Raw genomic sequence first — 22,046 nt, forward strand, 5'->3', positions numbered from 1 at the left:
GCAGTTGACCATCTTGTCACTTTGTCCACCCATGTCATGCATGTCTTTCTCCAGAAATCCCAGACTGTGGCCGTGTTTTTCTATTTGGATAAAGCCTATGACACCTGCTGGAGGGCTGGTATCCTCCATACTCTCTATACTTGGGGGCTTTCATGGTCGCATGCCCCATTTCCTTCGCGAATTTTTAAAAGACCAAGTTTTTGGGGTACATGTGGGTTCTGCCTTGTCAGTCACCTTTATCCAGGAAGCGGTGTGCCTCAGGGATCTGTCCTGAGCGTCGTCCTCTTTGCTATCGCCATTAACCCTACAATGGCCTGTCTCCTGCTAGGGATGTCATGCTCCCTTTCCATTGACAGTTGTGCCATCTATTGCAGTTCTCCACAGACTTGTATCATTGAGTGGCACCTTCAGTGATGTCTCAGTTGTTTTACTCATGGATCATTGACAAGGGCTTTCATTTTTCCTCTGACAAAACCGTTTATATGAATTTCTGGAGGAGCAGTTGGTTTCTTCCACTATATGTACATCTTGGGTGTGTTAGACTATGGTTGTTTAGTTTATGCACATGCACATCTGTCGTTCTTATGCAATCTCAGTACTATCCACTATCATTGCATCCATTCAGCCACTGCACCTTTTTCGCTATCCCTGTTGAGAGTCTATGCAGAAGCTGCCGAACTGTTGTTGTCCTACTGCTGTGACTTTCTCCTCAGCAGATGTGCATACTGTTTGTCTGCTACGCATGGCCACTCATCCTGTACCGCCTTCTTCGATGACTCCTTTGATTGCCAGTATGATGTGCATCCCTCTTCTTTGTTACCTCCTGGAGTTAGCTTTCAGCTCTTGCTCCAGCAGCTTAAATTCACACTACCTGCCACTTTCCCGATGGGTGTGAACTCTTCACCATCTTGGCTTTGTGTGATGGCTCATGTTCACCTTAGCCTTCATCCATTTACAGGACACTACTCCAGCCTTGCTCTACTACCTTTAGTTTCATGATCTTTGCATGGATCTTCGCAATAATACCTTTGTGTACTCTGATGGCTTTCAGACTGACCATGGTGTTGGTGTGCCTTCGTCATTGGCACCGATGTTTTTCAGTATCGGCTTCCAGAACACTACTCAGTATTTACAGCAGAGCTTTTTGCCCTGTATCAGACTACACAGTACATCCAACAACACAGGCTTTTCAATTGCATCATCTGCTCTGACTCTCTCTCATTGCCCTTTAAAGCTTCTGTGTGCTGCACACCATCCACCTCTTAGGGCAATGGGTCCAGGAAAGCTGTCACTTGCTCACTCTTGATGTAGTCACTGTGATGTTTATGTGGGTTCCTGGTTATGCCAGTCGGACAGGAAACAAGGCCGCTGATGCTGCTGCCAAAGCTGCAGTCCTCGTACCTCAACCCACTAGTTCTTACATTCCCTCTGATGATCTCTTTGTTGCCATCTGTCCGTAGGTGGTGTCAGTTTGGCATCACCATTGGTCCTTCCTTCAGGGCAACAAGCTGCAGGTTATTAAGCCTCTCCCAGTGGCTTGGACGACCTCCTCTCGTCCCTCTTGCTGTGAGATCATTTTAGCTGGGATGCATATCAGGCACTGTCTTTTTAGTCAGCCATTTGTTAAGTGGTGCTTCCCCACCACTTTGTGCTCAACCCATGATGGTCTGCCATTTCCCAACAGAATGCCCTTTTCTTAACCACTTCACCCCCCCTCCCCCCCCACTTACTTTCTCGTTTGTGTTTGCCGTCTGAGTTATCGACCTTTTCAGTGAATGACACATGGGCTGTCGACTGCATTTTACTTTTTATCTGTCAAAGAAATATGGCAAAGGATATTTAATTTTTAGTTCAGGATCTCCATTTCTTTATGGCATATTTTATAGACCTTTCTCCACGTCCCTATTTTTAGCTGTCTTCTGTTCCGTCAATTGGGATTCACATGCAGTTGTTCTTAGTTCCTCTCTTAGTCTTTGTGTTCTGCTGTTCTGACATGGACACATATGACCATAGTTGTTTTTGCACCCTAAAACAAAATAAAACAAACTCATCCCCCTATCTATCCATCTCCTCCGTGCCCCCTCTCTGCCCATCTCTTCCTTCCTGATTCTCTGGCCATTTCCTTCTACCACCTTTCTGCCCATCTCATCCTTCTCTCACCCACTCTGTCCATCTCCTCCTCCCCACTTTCTCTCTGAGTGTAACAGACCCACAACTTAGTCATGAACTTGTTCTCCAAAAGCCTCCATCCCACAGAAGTATCAATCCTTTCAAGGGCCTTACTTCTGCTCCACTCCCAAATTCAGTCATACTGAACTTGCTGAAGTACTTTTCTCCTTCTTGTCTCAGTCCCTACAGTGGAGACATAGTTTCGCTAGTAACCCTGCCAATCGAGCTAAATATAAAAATGATACTGGATGCTACCATACTCAGTTTCCTCCTCTACCCAACTATGGTCCACCCTCAGTGCCCACAAATCATCCCCTGTTAATTTTTCAGAATTTTAACCTTGATCCTTGCATCACCACCATTCTCTATATCGCTTAGAATGGAAACCAACCTCAAATCTGCAGAAAGAACCACAGTCCACTACCTAAAAATTGATCCTGTCTTTGTAATCTACTTGCTGAAAAAAGGCTTCACCAATCTGGTTATGAACCGCAGGGATTTCTTGGCAAACGGACTTTGCTAGCTATCAGATACATCCACATGCAAGCCCTGCCACAGTCAACCCATTCCAGAAATCAATAAAGCTCTCCAATCTCTCCCCAAATCCTTTGGTTCATCTCAGAACCTCTCCCCTGAGTCTATCTCACTCCACAACTGCACCACTACCTCTGCTCCTATCTTCTAAGTACGTCCTGAAGTACATAAACTTAACCATGCAGGATGTCTCATTGTGGCTGGTTACAGTACTTATACATAAAGAATATTTGTCCATGTGCAACAACACCTTCAAACTGTTAGCCTTCTTTCCTATATAAAACATACTAACCATTGCCTCTATCGACTCTCTTCTGTTTCTGTTCCTTTACCACCTGGCACCCTGCTTGGCTCTGTCATAGCCAGTACCTCTACACTAACATTGTCAGTGTTTTTGGCTTGCTGCTATTGAACACCATCTTTCCCAATGCCAGACTAGCTCCAAACCTTCAGCTTCCTTCCTGGTCACCATGACCAACTATATTGTCATCCACAATTACTTCTGCTTTGGCTGTGTCTTGTACGAACAAGTCCATGGACAGCAATGGCCACCCACATGCCACCATCCTATGCTAACCTGGGCTGTCTAGAGAAATACTTCCTAACCACATAGAATTCCATACCTCACATGTTCATCGATGACATCTTCATGATCTAAATTGAAAATGAAGACACCCTGTCCATAGTTGTCCGAAAACGCAATATCTTCTCCCCCATTTGCTTCAGCTGGCCCTCCTCAGCTCAACAAGCCATCTTCCTCAATGTTGCCCTCCATCCCAAAGATGGCTACATCAGTACTTCTGTTCTTCTCAAACCAACCAACCACCAGCAGTACCATTATTTTGACAGATGCCACTCATTTTACACCAAGACGTCCCATTCATACAGCCTAGCCACCCATGATGATTGCATCTGTAGTGATCTGTAGTCCCTCTTCAAATATGCCAAAGATCTCAGTGCAGCCTTCACAGACTGAAGTTACCTTACCAATCTTGATCAGAAACAGGTGCTCTGTGCCTTGTCCCCTCAGTAACCTACCCTCCCCCACATACCCATTGTCTGGCCAGAAAACAGTACGGCCACATGATTTGGTATAACCTAGAACTAGAGCAACTCCACCAGCGTTTCAAGTGCCTTTTTTCATGCCTTGAAATGAGAAATATCTTCCCCAGTACTCTACACATCCCTACTGTAGTGGTTTTCCACTATTCACCCTACATACACAGTACTCTTGTCTGTACCTACTCCACCCCGGCCCATGACTCCTTGCCTTGTATCTTGTATCACTGCAATAGACCTAGATGCAAGACCTGTCCCACACATCTTCCCACTACCATCTACTCCATTCCTGTTACAGGAATGTCTTACTCCATCAAAAGCAGGGCCACCTTTAGAAGCAGCCATGTGGTTTACCAACTTAGCTACAACCACAACCCTGTATTATACACTACAATGACTATTAATCTTTCTGTCTGCTTGAATGCCCAGTGCCAAACTGTGGCCAGGAGAGAAACTGGACCACCGAGTTACTAAGCATGCATCCCAAAATGATATGCGTCACAGCCTGTACCATCTGTATTATTCCTACCGACGCCAGTTTTTCTGAATTGCAAGTAGGAAACCTTGCTGCAACATATCCTTCATTTCCATAACCTCCCTGTCTCCTCGACTTGCTTCCACTTCAGTATGATATGGGCCTTCTACCCCACCGACACAGTTGTATAGTCCTTTCCACTTCTCTACTCCCTCCCCCCCCCCCCCCCCCCCCCTGCCCCACCTCAAGCACAACCTCCCTGTTGTGCATTTAACAGCCCTATCCTGTCCTTGTGTCCCTGCACACTCCAACAGTTAGCACTAGTATCTTTTCCCATCCATTCCCGACACCGCTATGCTCCACCCTCCCACCACATGGCTGTTCCGTGCCCCCACTACCCCACTCTAGATTGCTGCTCACCGCATATAGTTCTGTGGCAATAGTCATTTGTGGATTAATGCTGGTAACAACTGCGAAAGGTGGTGAATGTGAGAGAGAGAAGAGGTGACTACACTGTTAATACAAATACAGTACAGTATTACATGGAGGGTGGGGGAGGGGAGAGGAGAAGAGGGGAGAGGGAATGATGAGAGAGTATGGAAAGGAAGCAGAAGGGGACTTATTGATGTTAGACTCGCGACTAGTGGTACTGGAATGGAGGATGCACTAAGGCAACAGTTTTCACCTGTATGATTCAGAGTGGGTGACACTGGAAAAGGATCATAATATTGAAAGGTAGTGTCCATTCAAACTCCCAATCTCACACCCCAATTGTCATTCCCAGTTGTGAAAGCTGTTCCGTGTAATTGTGTACCAACACCTGCTGTGGTTGGGGAGACATATATTTCCAATTGAGTCAGCATTATGCCGATGTGTGAAAGTGGCTGTATTATCTACCAGCTATGCTGAAACTATTGTGTAGCATTCTACGTAGTTATGACAACCAACCACAGTTTACTTGTATGTAAGGTCACCATGAAACTAACGAGAAACTCAGTCACCCTCTTGCTGGACATGTTCACATTACAACACTGATGGCTAAAATAGCTTCCTCAATACTCGTGTCATTTGTAGCAGCATCCCTTCCCCTTCCACTCCTATCCTTATTCTCAGACACCAGTCGTCCCTCCAATTATGCAGCCTCCATACTGCAGTGGAAAGATAAATGAAAGCTGATCTTTATGTTTGTCCATGCACTGCCTCCACACTCCTGTAAGCTGTAACTGAAACAGTTTTGTTCTACACACATCAAAAAAAGTTTCGCATCACCTCAGTTCCGAGGATTCCAGAAACTGTACAGAAAATTGGAATAGATATCAACATAAACAATATTTCCGCCTTTTTTATTGCTCATGAGAGCCACACGTTGCATGTTGTACCATCATACAGTGAGACCTTCGGAGGTGGTGGTCCAGATTGCTGTACACACCGACACCTCTAATACCCAGTGATGCATGCCTGTATTCATTGTGGCATACTATTCACGAACTCATCAAGGTGGTGGTCCAGACTGCTGTACATACCTGTACCTCTAATACCCAGTGATGCATGCCTGTATTCGTTGTGGCATACTATTCACAAGCTCAAGGCACTGTTGGTCCAGATTGTTCCACTCCTCAACGGTGATTCGGCATAGATCCCTCAGAGTGGTTGATGGGTCACGTTGTCCATAAACAGCCCTTTTCAATCTATCACAGGCAAGTTCAACAGGATTTATGTCTGGAGAATATGCTGGCCACTCTAGTTGAGCGATGTCCTTACTCTGAAGGAAGTCATTCACAAGATGTGCACTATGGGTGCACGAATTGTTGTCCATCAAGATCACTGCCTCACCAATATGCTGCTGATATGGTTGCACTATCAGTCGAAGGATGGCATTCACGCATCGTACAGCCGTTACGGAACCTTCCATGACCACCAGCAGTGTACGTTGGCCCCACATAATGCCACCTCAAAAAGGCAAGGAACCTCCACCTTGCTGCACTCGCTGGACAATGAGTCTAAGGTGTTCAGCCTGACCGGGCTGCCTCCAAACATGCCTCCGACGAATGTCTGTTTGAAGGCGTATGTGACACCCACCAGTGAAGAGAAAGTGATGCCAGTCCTGAGAGATCCATTTGCCATGTTGTTGGGACCATCTGTACTATGCTGTATGGTGTATGGTGTCGTGGTTGCAAAGATGGACCTCACCATGGATGTCGGGTGTGAAGCCGCGCATCATGCAGCCTATTATGCACAGTTTAAGTAGTAACACGATGTCCTGTGGCTGCATGAAAAGCATTATTCAACATGGTGGCATCACTGTCAGGGTTCCTCCAAGGCATAATCCATTGGTAGCGTTCATCCACTGCAGTAGTAGCCCTTGGGTGGCCTGAGCGAATTATGTCATCGACAGTTCCTGTCTCTCTGTATCTCTTCCATGTCCAAACAAGATTGCGTTGTTTCACACTGAGACATCTGGACACTTCCCTTGTTGAGAGCCCTTCCTGGCACAAATTAATGACGAGGAAGTGATCGAACCCGGTGCCGGCTGCTGTAACCGAGTGGGTGTAGGCGCTTCAGTTCAGAACCGCGCCGCTGCTATGGCCACAGGTTTGAATCCTGCCTTGGGCATGGATGTGTGTGACGTCCTTAGGTTAGTTAGGTTTAAGTCTTAGGGGATTGATGACCTCAGATATTAAGTCCCATAGTGCTTACAGCCATTTGAACCATTCGAACTGCAGTATTGACCATCTAGATACGGTTGAACTACAGACAACACGAGCTGCGTACCACCGTCCTGGTGGAATGACTGGAACTGATTGGCTGTCGGACTCCCTCCATCTAATAGGTGCTGCTCATGAATGGTTGTTTACATGTTTGGACAGGTTTAGTGACATCTCTGAACAGTCAAAGGGACTGTGTCTGTGATACAATATCCACAGTCAACGTTCTGGGAACCGTGGTGATGCAAAACCACTTTTGATGTGAGTATAATAGCATTTTGAGCAAATACGCAGGGAGAAAGAACTTTCCGTACCATACTTACCAAAGACTTCGTCTTCATGATCTGACAAGTGGGTTGCTATTTAACTGATTTATATTTTTATTGGCATAATCACAAAATATCTAATCACAGGAAAAATTATTAGATTGATCAACAACATCTCAAACCACCCAGTTGATGAAAATTACATACATCATCTTTCTTTGGTGAAATATTTTTGTGCTGCAACACTTGTTAAATATAGTGACCAACTTTTCAGGAAAGCTGATGCAGTTGCTGTAGAGACTTTTGTAAACCTTATCAAGGATCAAGCGTGGCAAGATGTTTATAGTGCTGATACAGTAGACGATAAATATAATGCTTTCCTCGAGACTTTTCTTGTGCTCTTTGAAAGTTGCTTTCCGTTAGAACGTTCAAAACAGGGTACTAGCACAAACAGGCAGCCTGGGTGTCTGACTAAAGGGATAAGAATATCTTGTAGAACAAAGTGGCAATTATATCAAAATGTTAGAAACAGTCACAATCTAAATGCAGCAGCCCTTTACAAACAGTATTGTAAGGTGCTTAAAATGTTATTAGGAAGGTAAAAAGTATGTGGTATGCAGGTAGAATAGCTAAGTCTCAGGATAAAATTAAAACCGTATGGTCAGTCGTAAAGGAAATGGCTGGTCTGCAGAGACAGGTCGAGGATATAGAATCAGTGCGTAGTGGGAATGTCCGTGTTACTGATAAGTCGCATATATGTACAGTATTTAATAATCACTTTCTGAATATAGCAGGTGAACTAAATACAAACCTAGTTCCAATAGGGAATCATATAGCGCTCGTAGAAAAAAGTGTTCCGAGACTGTTACCTGAAATGCTCCTCCATGATACTGACAAGAGGGAGATTGAGTTAATAATTAAATCACTAAAGACCAAGAACTCTCATGGATATGACGGGGTATCTAGCAGAATACTGAAGTATTGTTCCATGTATGTTAGCCCAGTACTTAGCCATATCTGTAACTTTTCCTTTAGGAGTGGTCGCTTTCCTGACCGATTAAAGTACTCGGTAGTGAAGCCACTTTATAAAAAGGGAGACAGGGATAATGTTGACAATTATAGACCTATTTCTATGCCATCAGTGTTTGCTAAAGTTATCGAGAGGGTTGTATATACAAGGTTACTGGAGCATTTAAATTCACATAATTTGCTGTCAAATGTACAGTTTGGTTTTAGAAATGGCTTAACAACTGAAAATGGTATAGTCTCTTTTCTCTGTTAGGTTTTGGACGGATTAAATAAAAGGTTGTGAATGTTAGGTGTGTTCTTTGATTTAACGAAGGCTTTTGACTGTGTTGACCACAAAATATTTCTGCAGAAGTTGGACCATTATGGAGTAAGGGGAGTAGCTTACAATTGGTTCGCCTCTTACTTTAAGAACAGAAAGCAGAAGGTAATTCTCCACAATATTGAGAGTGGTAGTGATGTTCAGTCCCAATGGGGCACTGTTAAATGGGGCGTTCCCCAAGGGTCGGTGCTGGGGCTGCTGCTGTTTCTTATTTATATAAATGATATGCCTTCTAGTATTATAGGTGATTCAAAAATATTTCTGTTTGCCGATGACACCAGCTTGGTAGTGAAGGACCTTGTGTGTAATATTGAAACATTATCAAATAATGTAGTTCATGAAATAAGTTCGTGGCTTGTGGAAAATAATTTGATGCTAAATCACAGTAAGACTCAGTTTTTACAGTTTCTAACTCACAATTCAACAAGAACTGATATTTTAATCAGACAGAATGAGCATATTATAAGCGAGACGGGTAGGCATTCGGATAGATAGTAAGCTGTTGTGGAAAGCCCATGTTCAGGATCTTGTTCAGAAACTAAATGCCGCTTTATTTACCATTAGAACAGTATCTGAAATAAGTGACATTTCAACACGAAAAGTAGTCTACTTCGCATATTTTCATACGCTTATGTCATATGGTATTATTTTTTGGGCTAATTCTTCTGATTCAAAAAGGGTATTTTTGGCTCAAAAACGGGCTGTTCGAGCTATGTGTGGTGTAAGTTCGAAAACCTCTTGTCGACCCGTATTCAGTAGTCTGGGAATTTTGACATTGCCTCACAGTATATATTTTCTTTAATGTCGTTTGTTGTTAGCAATATTAGCTTCTTCCCAAGAGTTAGCAGCTTTCACTCAGTTAATACTAGATAGTAATCAAATCTGCATGTGGAAAGCACTTCCTTGACTCTTGTGCAGAAAGGAGTGCAGTATTCTGCTGCATCCATTTTCAATAAGCTACCACAAGAACTCAAAAATCTTAGCAGTAGCCCAAACACTTTTAAGTCTAAACTGAAGAGTTTCCTCATGGCTCACTCCTTCTATTCTGTCGAGGACCTCCTGGAAGAGCTAAAAGATTAAGCAAATTCCGGTGTTACATTCTTGGTTTTCTTTATTTAAACTAACAACTGTCACCTGAATATGTTTTTTCTATTTCATTTTATCTGTTTCCACAATCTACAACTGAATATGTTTCTTATATTTCATTTTATCTGTTTCTGCAATCATGTTATAATTTCATGTATTGACTCGCTCCATGACCATGGAGACTTCTCCTTAATATTGACCCACAGAACAATAATATATATATATATATATATATATATATATATCAAAAACAAAGATTCCAAGACTTACCAAGCGGGAAAGCGCCGGCAGACAGGCACATGAACAAAACACACAAACACACACACAGAATTACGAGCTTTCGCAACTGGCAGTTGCTTCGTCAGGAAAGAGGGAAGGAGAGGGAAAAATGAAAGGATGTGGGTTTTAAGGGAGAGGGTAAGGAGTCACTCCAATCCCGGGAGCGGAAAGACTTCCCTTAGGGGAAAAAAAGGACAGGTGTACACTCGCACACACACCTGTCCTTTTTTTCCCCTAAGGGAAGTCTTTCCGCTCCCGGGATTGGAATGACTCCTTACCCTCTCCCTTAAAACCCACATCCTTTCATTTTTCCCTCTCCTTCCCTCTTTCCTGACGAAGCAACTGCCAGTTGCGAAAGCTCGTAATTCTGTGTGTGTGTTTGTGTGTTTTGTTCATGTGCCTGTCTGCCGGCGCTTTCCCGCTTGGTAAGTCTTGGAATCTTTGTTTTTAATATATTTTTCCCATGTGGAAGTTTCTTTCTGTTATATATATATATATATATATATATATATATATATATATATATATATATATATATATATATATATATATACTTTAAGAAATGAAAGAATTACACAGGGGTGGAAATTTCTTAGGTTGTCTTCAGATTTGTGGATTTTTTATAGTCAAAGACAATGTAATTCTTGAGAACCATTCTGTTAAGTGATTCTGTGGGGAAAGCGAAAGCTCTAACAATATAATATATCAGTACTTTGACATGATACAGTGTTCTTGGTGGGTTACGTATAAGACTTTAGAGAAAGAAGTTACAACTTATTACAAGGGGAAATACATCACATTATTTGGTTTGGAACTTTTCTCTATTTTCTTGGTCACTGATAAACAAAATCCATATTTTCCCTCCAGACTGAATCAGAGTCCAAAAAGAAGAAACTAGCCAGCCACTCATATCTGTAATATCCAGAAGAGTTGTAGAATCTATGTATGTTCTTACTGTACCAATCCAAGTGAGGTGATGAATTGAACTACGAAAGTGTGGCCACAGGTCATCTTATATTTTGTTCAACATGAGAAGACATGACACTGCAGAAAACAATGTTGTGGCATAAAATGGACAGTGGCCATTGACAGCTGGAACTATTATCGTGTTTATGTCCAGTGACTACAGGACGTGTTCCTGTAGCTCACCTGAAGATTGCTAATTGGTTGTCTGTCAAATATCGTGGCAAGAAGTCAATGTAATCCAGCTGCAGTCCCAGAATTTCATAGAATTAACATTCTTATTTATGCAGCGTGTAGGCTTTTTCTTTGTTCTGGAGTAGAAAACTGTAACTAACTTTTTGCTTTAAGATATTTGGCCTCTCTATGGGAGAATACTCATAGGGAATATATAAAGTTCTCATGCAACAGTTGCAGTGTATCATGAAAACAAAGGAAACAATAAAATGAATATTAAGAAGACACAAAAGCATAAAAACCATTACACTAACATGAATCTGCACTTGCATAGGTCAGCATATTTAGGATTTTAGAACTCTGCTGTTGTCACAGTTGATCATTCACATCACCAGTTCACTCACAATGTGGCTGGCAACTAATTAACACACTGGAATGTGACACTGTTTCAGTTTTGCTTTCCTGCATTTTGGTGACCATTTGCAGCACTAAGTTCAAAGTGTTAATGGTGCTTCATCTGCCTCAGATGGAATTGGCTGCAAGCATTTTAGACACTTCTTGATTATACTGCATTACTGCTACAGATCCTTAAATATCCATTCTTGGAAGACTGATCAACATTTTGAATGCGTTTGTAATAACCCCTTCATCCCTGTCCCACCTCCCCAGTCCAGTAGCTTCTAAGCAAACACACTTATTGCTTTCACTGTTGAACACACCTTCTTTCTTTATTCACCAGTAATTCAGTCAGTCCTTTAACTATTCAAAAATTGATATAGTAAGTTGAAACAATCTCCCTCGAAGTGTTTGCTTTGTTCATGTGGTTTTTAACTGTAATGCTGGAATCTGGATTGTTTATATTACTGTTTCATTATTATTGTTGTAGGCAATTGCAAAATTGGTGGATACTGCCAGAGACAGAAATGAATCAAACCCAGCTCAAATACACCAGGTATGAATTATTCAAAATAGTACATTATTCAGAGATGTATGGTTAATTATCTACAATGTCTTAATATATTTTCAGCTTCCTGAATTGAAATTGCTGTGGCAGAAGTGTGAAGATGCTGATCCAGTCATCAGCATTACTGCGTGTCAGGGAATTATCACCCTGGTGGAATTTGGAGTGCTTTCAGTTGGACCAACATTGTCACATTTCATTTCTGCTTTGACATCTGCCTCGTAAGTTCTCACTCTTGTTCAGATAATTTAAATTGTAAGTATTAATGTGCGGGCAGTATGTTTAAATATACAGTGTAACTCCTATTTTACGTTTTTATGTGATCCTGACTTAAAAAATGCAAAACTGAGGAAAATTCAGAATTGAGGAAAACCTTCCAAAATATGAGCAAAAACACATGTAATTAACATACATAATTAAAAATCACAATTCTCTCCAATACTTTGTATACAATCTGTCTATGTGAAGGAAATCAAATGTGCAATACAGTGTTGATACGTTAATTCGTGGTAATGAATTTCCTCAGTTATTAAAAAAATCACAGATGTATAACAGCAAGTAAAAGCTCATAAAAAATTGAAATTAATTTCTGGGTACAAGGTAATCAAGCTGTTTTCCAACAAGCTATGACAACAATTTATATGTTCAAAACATGCATTTTTGAGAGATCGTCCTTTGCGCTTACCCAGAAAAATCAAAAATCAATGAACATGTTGAATTAAACTAAAAACATCACAGCAGCTAAGTGGTTAAACCATAAGCATAAATGCATACATCTGCTTGATGACATACTTGGTTTAAAGATTTTCTTGTGAGCTGCACTTCTTGTTGTTGTTGTGGTGGTCTTCAATCCCGAGACTGGTTTGATGCAGCTCTCCATGCTACTCTATCCTGTGCAAGCTTCTTCATCTCCCAGTACTTACTGCAACCTACATCCTTCTGAATCTGCATAGTGTATACACCTCGTGGTCTCCCTCTACGATTTTTACCCTCCACACTGCCCTCCAATGCTAGATTTGTGATCCCTTGATGCCTCAGAACATGTTCTACCAACCGATCCCTTCTTCAAGTCAAGTTGTGCCACAAACTCCTCTTCTCCCCAGTTCTATTCAATACCTCTTCATAAGTTATGTGATCTACCAATCTAATATTCAGCATTCTTCTGTAGCACCACATTTCAAAAGCTTCTATTCTCTTCTTGTCCAAGCTATTTATCGTCCGTGTTTCACTTCCATACATGGCTACACTCTTTCAGAAACGACTTCCTGTCACTTAAATCTATACTCGATGTTAACAAATTTCTCTTCTTCAGAAACGCTTTCCTTGCCATTGCCAGTCTACATTTAAATCCTCTCTACTTCGATCACCATCAGTTATTTTGCTCCCCAAATAGCAAAACTCCTTTACTACTTTAAGTGTCTCATTTCCTAATCTAATTCCCTCAGCATCACCTGACTTAATTCGACTACATTCCATTATCGTCGTTTTGCTTTTATTGATGTTCATCTTACATACTCCTTTCAAGACACTATCCATTCCGTTCAACTGCTCTTCCAAGTCCTTTGCTGCCTCTGACAGAATTACAATGTCATCGGTGAACCTCAAAGTTTTTATTTCTTTTCCATGGATTTTATTGCCTACTCTGAACTTTTCTTTTGTTTCCTTTACTGCTTGCTCAATATACAGATGAATAACATCGGGGAGAGGCTACAACCCTGTCTCACTCCTTTCCCAACCACTGCTTCCCTTTCATGTCCCTCGACTCTTATGACTGCCATCTGGTTTCTGTACAAATTGTAAATAGCCTTTCGCTCCCTGTATTTTACCCCTGCCACCTTCAGAATTTGAAAGAGAGTATTCCAGTCAACATTGTCAAAAGCTTTCTCTAAGTCTACAAATGCTAGAAACGTGGGTTTGCCTTTCCTTAATCTTTCTTCTAAGATAAGTCGTAAGGTCAGTATTGCCTCACGTGTTCCAACATTTCTACAGAATCCAAACTGATCTTCCCCGAGGTAGACTTCTAACAGTTTTTCCATTCGTCTGTAAAGAATTCGCTTTATTTTTTTGCAGCTGTAACTTACTTTCTTTGGGATTGGAATTATTATATTCTTCTTGAAGTCCGAGGGTATTTCACCTGTCTCATACATCTTGCTCACCAGATGGTAGAGTTTTGTCAGGACTGGCTCTCCCAAGGCCATCAGTAGTTCTAATGGAATGTTATCTACTCCCGGGGCATTGTTTCGACTCAGGTCTTTCACTGCTCTGTCAAACTCTTCACGCGGTATCGTATCTCCCATTTCATCTTCATCTACATCCTCTCCCATATCTATAATATTGTCCTCAAGTACATCGCCCTTGTATAGACCCTCTATATACTCCTTCCACCTTTCTGCTTTCCCTTCTTTGCTTAGAACTGGGTCTTCATCTGAGCTCTTGATGTTCATACAAGTGGTTCTCTTATCTCCAAAGGTCTCTTTAATTTTCCTGTAGGCAGTCTCTATCTTACCCCTAGTGAGATAAGCCTCTACATACTTACATTTGTCCTCTAGCCATCCCTGCTTAGCCAATTTGCACTTCCTGTCAATCTCATTTTTGAAACGTTTGTATTCCTTTTGTTGCTGAATACAGTACATCAGAAATACATACAAAAAATGAGACTTGAGTTATAAATGGCACAAGAAAATATGACGGCTGGGTCCTTTCATCACGTATGGGCTTGATCCAGAGCACTTCAAGTTGACTGTCTTGTTTTTCCATTACCACTGCAACCTAGCAGTAGTTGTATCATAATTGTGGTGCGGTGAAGCTTAATATTACAAGTTGTGTTGGCAACATCGATCGTGGATTACATCAGCATTTCCTCCTCACATCTCCTCTCTTCACAATGGCCTAAAATATTCCCTTAATTCCACCACCACCTGTGGTGTGAACCATCTGCCTTTTAAGCCACTTATAACTCATTCAGTCACATCAAATGTCAATAGGAAGAAAACAGGACAAAATCAACTGAGAGGTTGAGTAAGCATCTAGAGTTAAGGTAAACCTTACTAGGAAGAAATGTAAAATCAGGAAAAAACTTAAAATTGGAGAACACAAAATTGAAGTTCCAGTGTATTTGCAAAAGCATGTGGTTAGTATTAGTTATAAGCCCAGTGTTCGAAAAACAAGAGCTGTAGCAATTGGGCACATACTGAAGTAGCAGCATCCTTTTCAAATACAGCTTAAATCAATGGTGAACTAGTACAGCTAAGGAGTAACATTGAATGTTGTAGTTGAGGTTTTAGTTTGTTGGTCAGTGGTGTTCTGTGCCTTCTGTCCTTAATAACCTATCTAGAGTTAACAGTTATCAAAGAAGATACTCCAATTTAGATCTCCTGTAGTATTACCTTCATCTACACAGTTTGCTAATGAAATCTCATACTCTGTGCTGAAGCCCGTATCTGATCCTAACCAAACTGAATGCATATATTTTTTTTATGCTGACAGTTCTTTGTCCACTGAGCCACCTAGTGCACACAGTTTTTCCCAACTTTTCTTTTTCACTGCCTTCTTCTCAACTATTTCTAATTTTGAGTGGACCTTTTCTGTAAAACTCTGATGTGATGCTATGTTTGTGTGTCATCATACATATTTTCTTATAAAAAGTGGGTGGAACTGATTTCTCATGCTTATTTCCGTTCATTAGGTGTATATGTATACGGGGGAGCAGTTTATATTGCCATATCAAAATTTTGTATTTGTATGACTTTCAGTTTATTAGTAGTGTTCCTAATGCAACTAGACACCAGTATCAGGTTGTAAGTAAATGTGTGTAGTGTTATGAACAATTTTATAAAACTTGCAATGGTCTAGGATAAGTATACTTATTACACCAAAGCAGCAGCAGCAGATTATTTTTATCACTTTATTATGTTTAGAGTAGACTCTAATGGCTGGTATCAGACTTAAGAAAATAGGAAAATTGCTGCTGTGATTATAGTTGTATGATGGATACATAGTTTCTTTAATTTTGAAGAGAAATGGCCTATCTGATTTTCGTAATTTGTCTTTTTTAGGAATTACATTGGAATAATTAATGCTATTGGCAGTTTGCTGATACTGGACATGAAAACTCAGATTTCTGAAAAACGTCATTACCAGTGTCCATTTGCATTGCAAGTGCCTCAACATCCTTTATTGATTCTTCTGAGGCACAAAAACGATGTGTGGCCTGACATACTGAGTCAAATACAGTTCCTGTGTAAAAACAATGAAGAAATGTAAGTTTATGAACTAAAGACAAACAAAAATGGTATTTTAAAAAGTTCTTTAGATATTCATATTCTCTTGCAGAGTTTCAAAGAACAGTATTGAATTGCTTCGTCCACTGCTCTTATATGTGTTGTGTGATCCAGCTCATCCACGAAATTTGCCTTCTGTTTGTCGCCGGGAAGTGTGGGAGCTACTTATATTAAACTTTCATCAAAAAGAGGTGAAATCATTTTTGATGGAAACTTTATCGTGGTTACAGGTTAGTTTCCTGGAATTTCACAGGTAAAACATGAACTGCTTTTCTGTATAAATTAAATGTTTTACTATTCTTTCAAATACATACATGAGCACTTGAATTATAGACATTTAACGAAAAATGCTTTGCATCTCCTTTTGCTCTGATGAAGACAGTGGCATATGGACTCGAGAGGATGTTGAAAGAATTGTGAAGTTATTCTGATCCATGACCTTTCAGCCATTGTTCATAACTCATGGAGATTGGTTGGAGCTGGATCCAAGACACTCACTCCTACCTCAGTGTTTTTCCAGGCACCCTAATGTCTGTGGAATGTTCTTCAGATCATTCTGACACAAGAGACTGACTGATGGGGTGCACTGTAGCTTGCTGAAGGTACAGGCTGCTGGTTGCTGTAAGCAGACAGGTACACATGATTGGACACTAAATTCCTATGTTGTTTGTCACTGAGAAATAATGGCAGTCATATTAGGGGCCAAATTTCATCCTGTGTAAATATATATTGAAAAAGAATACCTCTACCACAAGCCTGAAGGGTGCCCTCTTGGCAAGTGGGATGCATCTAGGTATTCATACACTTCTATGAATATGTGGCCAAGAATAACATACCTTATCCAGCCATTGACCTTCTTCCATGCTTCAGGCATCCACTGGCAACATTCTTGTGTCCATCCTAATCTATGTGCTCAATGACATGGGATGAGCTGAGGTACTTATGTGGGGGCATGGCTTCTTTATCCTAAGGTGAGAGGATGATGCGGAGTGTATGGCTGTTTCATAGTTTTCGTTGTCTGGCATAGCACTGATAAATGATTTGCTTCAGTGTAGCTTGTCTGTCTACTGTTACAATCCATTACAGTCAACAGTGCTCCCTTGAACATTACATTATTACTCATGGCAGTTGCCTCTGGGGTCATAGTACTCCCTGATTCGAGGCAGTTACTGTACATTCTTTCATGATGTCACTGAAAAAGCCCAGTGTCTGACATTGTGTGTCTTGTCCATACTGTGCTAAACTAATTCAACAACAGCCTGTAACAGGTGTGATGACATCCCAGTCATGTTGTACAGTAAATTATTTACAGTGGGAACAGGGATACACACTCTCTCTCTCTCTCTCTCTCTCTCTCTCTCTCTCTCTCTCTCTCTCTCTCTCCAGTACAGCATCTATATCTGATTCACTTGCTCATAAGCATGTATTCACTGCCAAGCAATATAATTTTACAGGTTGATCCATGGATGTGGAACCACCATTCTAAAACAAAAACAGTTGGTTGACTGGAAAGTTAAAGGAAAGTAATATAAGATAGGAAAGGGGAAGGGGCAGCAAATCTGAGAGATTATCTTACCAATATGGCTACTGTTTTGGAAGCAGACAAATTGGATGACACATCAGACACATATAGGATTACACACAGAAAACAGTGGTGTCTTCATTTGAGCATAATTTTATCCCTTCTTGAGTTATACTACACTTTGTATGGAACAAAGCAAATACTGGTGATAACATACGAAGGCTACGGGTTGTGCCTGACATACTGTTCAGCATGTTGTGAGATCATTATCACCACTTCACCCATTTCTTGTGGACTTTAACCAACACACATACCAGAATACGAGTACAAGCATCAAAGTCCAGTCCCTGATGTTGCGAGGTTTCTGATCATTACATATACAATTGCCTCCACATGTCCCCACAGAGAGAAATCTTATGGACTTGAGTTCAGGGAATGTAGTGGTCACTCATTCGACTTCAACAACATATCCCCATTGGAAAACGAGATATACAGGGATGTCCAAACAGCTTGCTCTTGAGGAGGTGAGGCACCACTATGCTGAAAGAAAGTTAGAAATGTTCCATCTCCCTCCATTTGATGGATCCAGCCAAGGAGGGCTGCCATATGGCCTGTATCTTTAATTCTGTTTATGTGTCTGTTTACTTCACATAGAAATTAGCTTCACTTGTGAACAGTACATCATACGGGTATGATTGTTTTTGTCCGGCTTACGTATCACCCTTGTACAAACTGAACCCGATGAGCTGTATTGTGCCTGGTCAGATATTGTAACATTATCATTTTGTAAGGGTACCATTTACTTATGACCAATATTCTCATTATTGGTGTAAAATTGACCCCAGTATTCTGTGAGACTAAATTATATTCCTGCACTCTGGATTGTTCCAAAACACTGTCAGAACAAAGGTTCCTCCTTTATCCTGATGTGAGGGCAATATCACTGGGTTTGGTTTGTGTTAATGGTATCAGTTTTCGTGTTAAGAAGAGACATCAGTCATCTTGAAAATGAATAAATCTATGCACAAATGAAAGGCACCATTGTTTTTCTTCTGCAATTATGTACGTACTTGATATGCCACAAGACCTGTTTTCCACATGAAAATTTTGAGTTTTATCCAATATAATCAATATAATGTCTTCAATAATGGCTACCATGTTGGCAATGTTGCATCACAGGTTTTTTGAATTTAAATCTCTGTTTATCCTCCTCTTTTTATTTTTTATTTATTTATTTATTTATTTTGCCAGAAGGTTAATTCCACATCTGTGGACCAACCTGTGCTTTCATTTGTTAGATGCAAAATCAGCTGTACAAACTATTCCTGATAATATTATTATAGAACTAAACACTTAAATCTGTTAGGTGGAAAATGAACAGCAGTGTGTGAACACGAGCCAACTGCTCCTGGCATTCTTCATGGCTTCACAGCAAAGTGGTGACCTGCTTCTTTGTGCAGCACTTGCTCCGAGCATAGCTTCTGTGACTGTTGGCTTGATAAAAGGTGGTCATGATCCTCGGAATTGTCTGGCTGCATTGGCCATGTCAACACCACCTGAGGCTGTCTCTACAACACTGACAGTACTGGTTGAAGGTGTTGTAATTTGTCCTGCAGCATATCTTCATGATTATTTGATTACGTGTAAGTACTTTAACATTATTTCTGAACTCAAAGCTGTACATAATATACAGGTACATGTATTTTTCTGATAAATTAATAAATTTATTTTATCTGCTTGTTTACATTAATTAATGAGTTACAGAATTATTGTTTTGGAGAAAATGCAACTGCAGAGATAACATTTTCAGAAAATGGGAATGTGTTTTGAGAATTATATATTGTGGTAGTTTTAGAATATCTTTCAGGGACCTATTGGGAAACTTAGTATTTTGAAAATTGCTTCACAGTACACATATTGATTAACGCACTTATGCATTTTGCACACAATAGTACAAAGCATGATTATAATATCAAGACCAAAATCTACTACTACAGCAATTCCATCAACAAAGAATTCAGTGACCTCCCACAGTATGTTAAATATCTTGAGGGTAATATTGTCGAGTTTTAGTAAATTGGAGAGCTTTCTGTTTGGACCTCCTCCTATTCTATTGAAGAGTATTTTCTTAACATTAGCTTGTAATATAATTAATCCTAGCACTGTGATAATGTTTCGTAATTTATCTCCTTATATTATTTTTTACTTAAATATGATATACATATTAGACTTCTCCCAACATCCCAGACACCTATCTCTTTAATATGCATGGATTAAATTGAAATGGTTCAAATGGCTCTGAGCACTATGGAACTTAACATTTGAGGTCATCAGTCCCCTAGAGCTTAGAACTACTTAAACCTAACTAACCTAAGGACATCACACACATCCATGCTCGAGGCAGGATTCAAACCTGCGACCATAGCGGTCGCGCGGTCCAGACTGAAGCACCTAGAACTATTTGGCCACGCTAGCTGGCGGATTAAATTAAATATAATGTAATAAACTCAAGTGTATGTGTGAGCACCAGTGATTGTGAATCAGAATTAGGGACTTGAAATTGAGACTTAAAGGGAAAATATGTACATTCCAAGTTAAATAACATGGAAGGTGTGATATACTCCACAAGCAACTAACCTTTCTGAATTTTAATCATTTAGATCATATTAATGTCACAGTACATCACGTTTTCTTCTACATGTGTATCATTAGCAGTACATATTGCCAAGATTGTTGATAGAAACTCTTTCATTTAGTATGAAGCTGCAGAATAGTTTTTGAAGATTTTATGTTTGAGATACTCCCATAGAAAAAAATTCAGAATAGACGATAGAAGTTGTGTTGGAACCACAAGAGATATGACCATTAGAGAAAATGGAAGAAAAAATGTTGACGAAAAGACAAAATCTTCCATGTGGTATATTATAGATATTATGAAATTATGGTGTAATGATGAAGGCATGTGCTGGGGTTAAATTTTAGAGGTAGAATAGCCCCCCCCCCCCCCCCTGCCCCCTTTTTCACCATGTACATCTCTGGCGGACAGTTACTCAGGAGGACACTGTCATCAGAAAAAAACAAATCTGTTGTTCTGTAGGTCAGTGTATGGGTGGTTGGAGCACTGTAAGTACTTCTCCTGCTTTTGTCAGTTGGTAAGTTTGTATGTAACATATTCATGTATAGAAGATAGCTCAATTTGTAATTTATTTTTCTAATATTTTATGGTCTCTCTTTCTTTCTTTTAAACAAACAAAAAAATAAAATCGTTTGGTGATGAAACCAGTCATGTTAGTATTTTTGTGACTTGAGGCTGAGAAGTACAATAAAAACAATTTGTTACAAGAAGATCACTGCCTTAGGCAGTATGGATAATCCATGAAATTACAACAATCAGTAAATCATCATTTGACCTTGCTGAATAAGTTCCATTTTTAACCACTCCTACACTGGTGTGCAAAACTTAAGTTTGAAAGTAACGTTCACACTATATATTATGTCACTGCCAAGTAGTATAGCTTGATGAACTTGGACTATAGAAAGAGCTGCTACAGTATGGTACAGAAGGTAGCTGAAAGAAATATCCTAAAATGGTAAGGTGTGGGGATACAAAGTGCACCCAGGAACATTGTCGAAGAAGATTGTTCTGATGGTCCAGTGTTGTGGTATGGAGAGGTACAATGTTGTATGGGCATACTGATTTCCAGATCTCTGAACAAAATACACTCCACATTATAGTGATACTGTACTCCTTCCCCATGTGCATATTTTCAGGGGTGCATTTGGATCAGATTTCATTGTCACGGATGACAAAGCATGACCCCACCGCAATGTGTAGGTGGAAGAGCTCTTCGTATGAGATTTTTGGCGAATGGACTAGCCTGCTCATTCTCCTGACTCAAATCCCTTTCAGCACCCGTGGACGTGTTGGGAGGCATATTGCAGTACATCCTTGTGCACCAATGACCATCTCGCAGTTGTCAGCTATGCTGATGGAGTTTTGGAATGGCCTACCACAGAAACTTTTTATCAATCTTTTAGCCAGCATGGGAGCACCTTGCAAAAGCATGCATTGTTATTCCTCATGATCAGGACCCTATTAAGAACCACGCCATACCTTTCATAATTTTCACGGAACCATCATGAATTGCAGTAACTTCAGTGTAATTATCATATTTTAATAAAAGTGTCATTTCTGTCATCTCCTGTGCACAGTCTGGTTAAAGTA

General features: G+C 40.4%; 1 protein-coding gene across 5 annotated transcripts in view; it reads left to right on the forward strand.

Moving 5' to 3' along the window:
• The window catches only part of LOC126271912 (focadhesin), a 273,808-nt gene that overhangs the window by 33,012 nt on the left and 218,750 nt on the right, over nt 1–22,046 (forward strand). For all 5 annotated transcript variants that reach the window (XR_007549156.1, XM_049974302.1, XM_049974305.1 and 2 more), the window contains exons 3-7: nt 11,945–12,010; nt 12,086–12,240; nt 16,075–16,278; nt 16,352–16,529; nt 19,188–19,464. Coding sequence is in view for 4 of the 5 variants with exons in the window: in XM_049974302.1 (XP_049830259.1) it covers nt 11,945–12,010; nt 12,086–12,240; nt 16,075–16,278; nt 16,352–16,529; nt 19,188–19,464 (880 nt within the window). In the remaining variant the exon portion in view is untranslated. The remainder of the gene's footprint in view (nt 1–11,944; nt 12,011–12,085; nt 12,241–16,074; nt 16,279–16,351; nt 16,530–19,187; nt 19,465–22,046) is intronic.

The sequence above is a fragment of the Schistocerca gregaria genome, chromosome 5 (assembly GCF_023897955.1).
Source record: "Schistocerca gregaria isolate iqSchGreg1 chromosome 5, iqSchGreg1.2, whole genome shotgun sequence".
Lineage (NCBI taxonomy): Eukaryota > Metazoa > Arthropoda > Insecta > Orthoptera > Acrididae > Schistocerca > Schistocerca gregaria.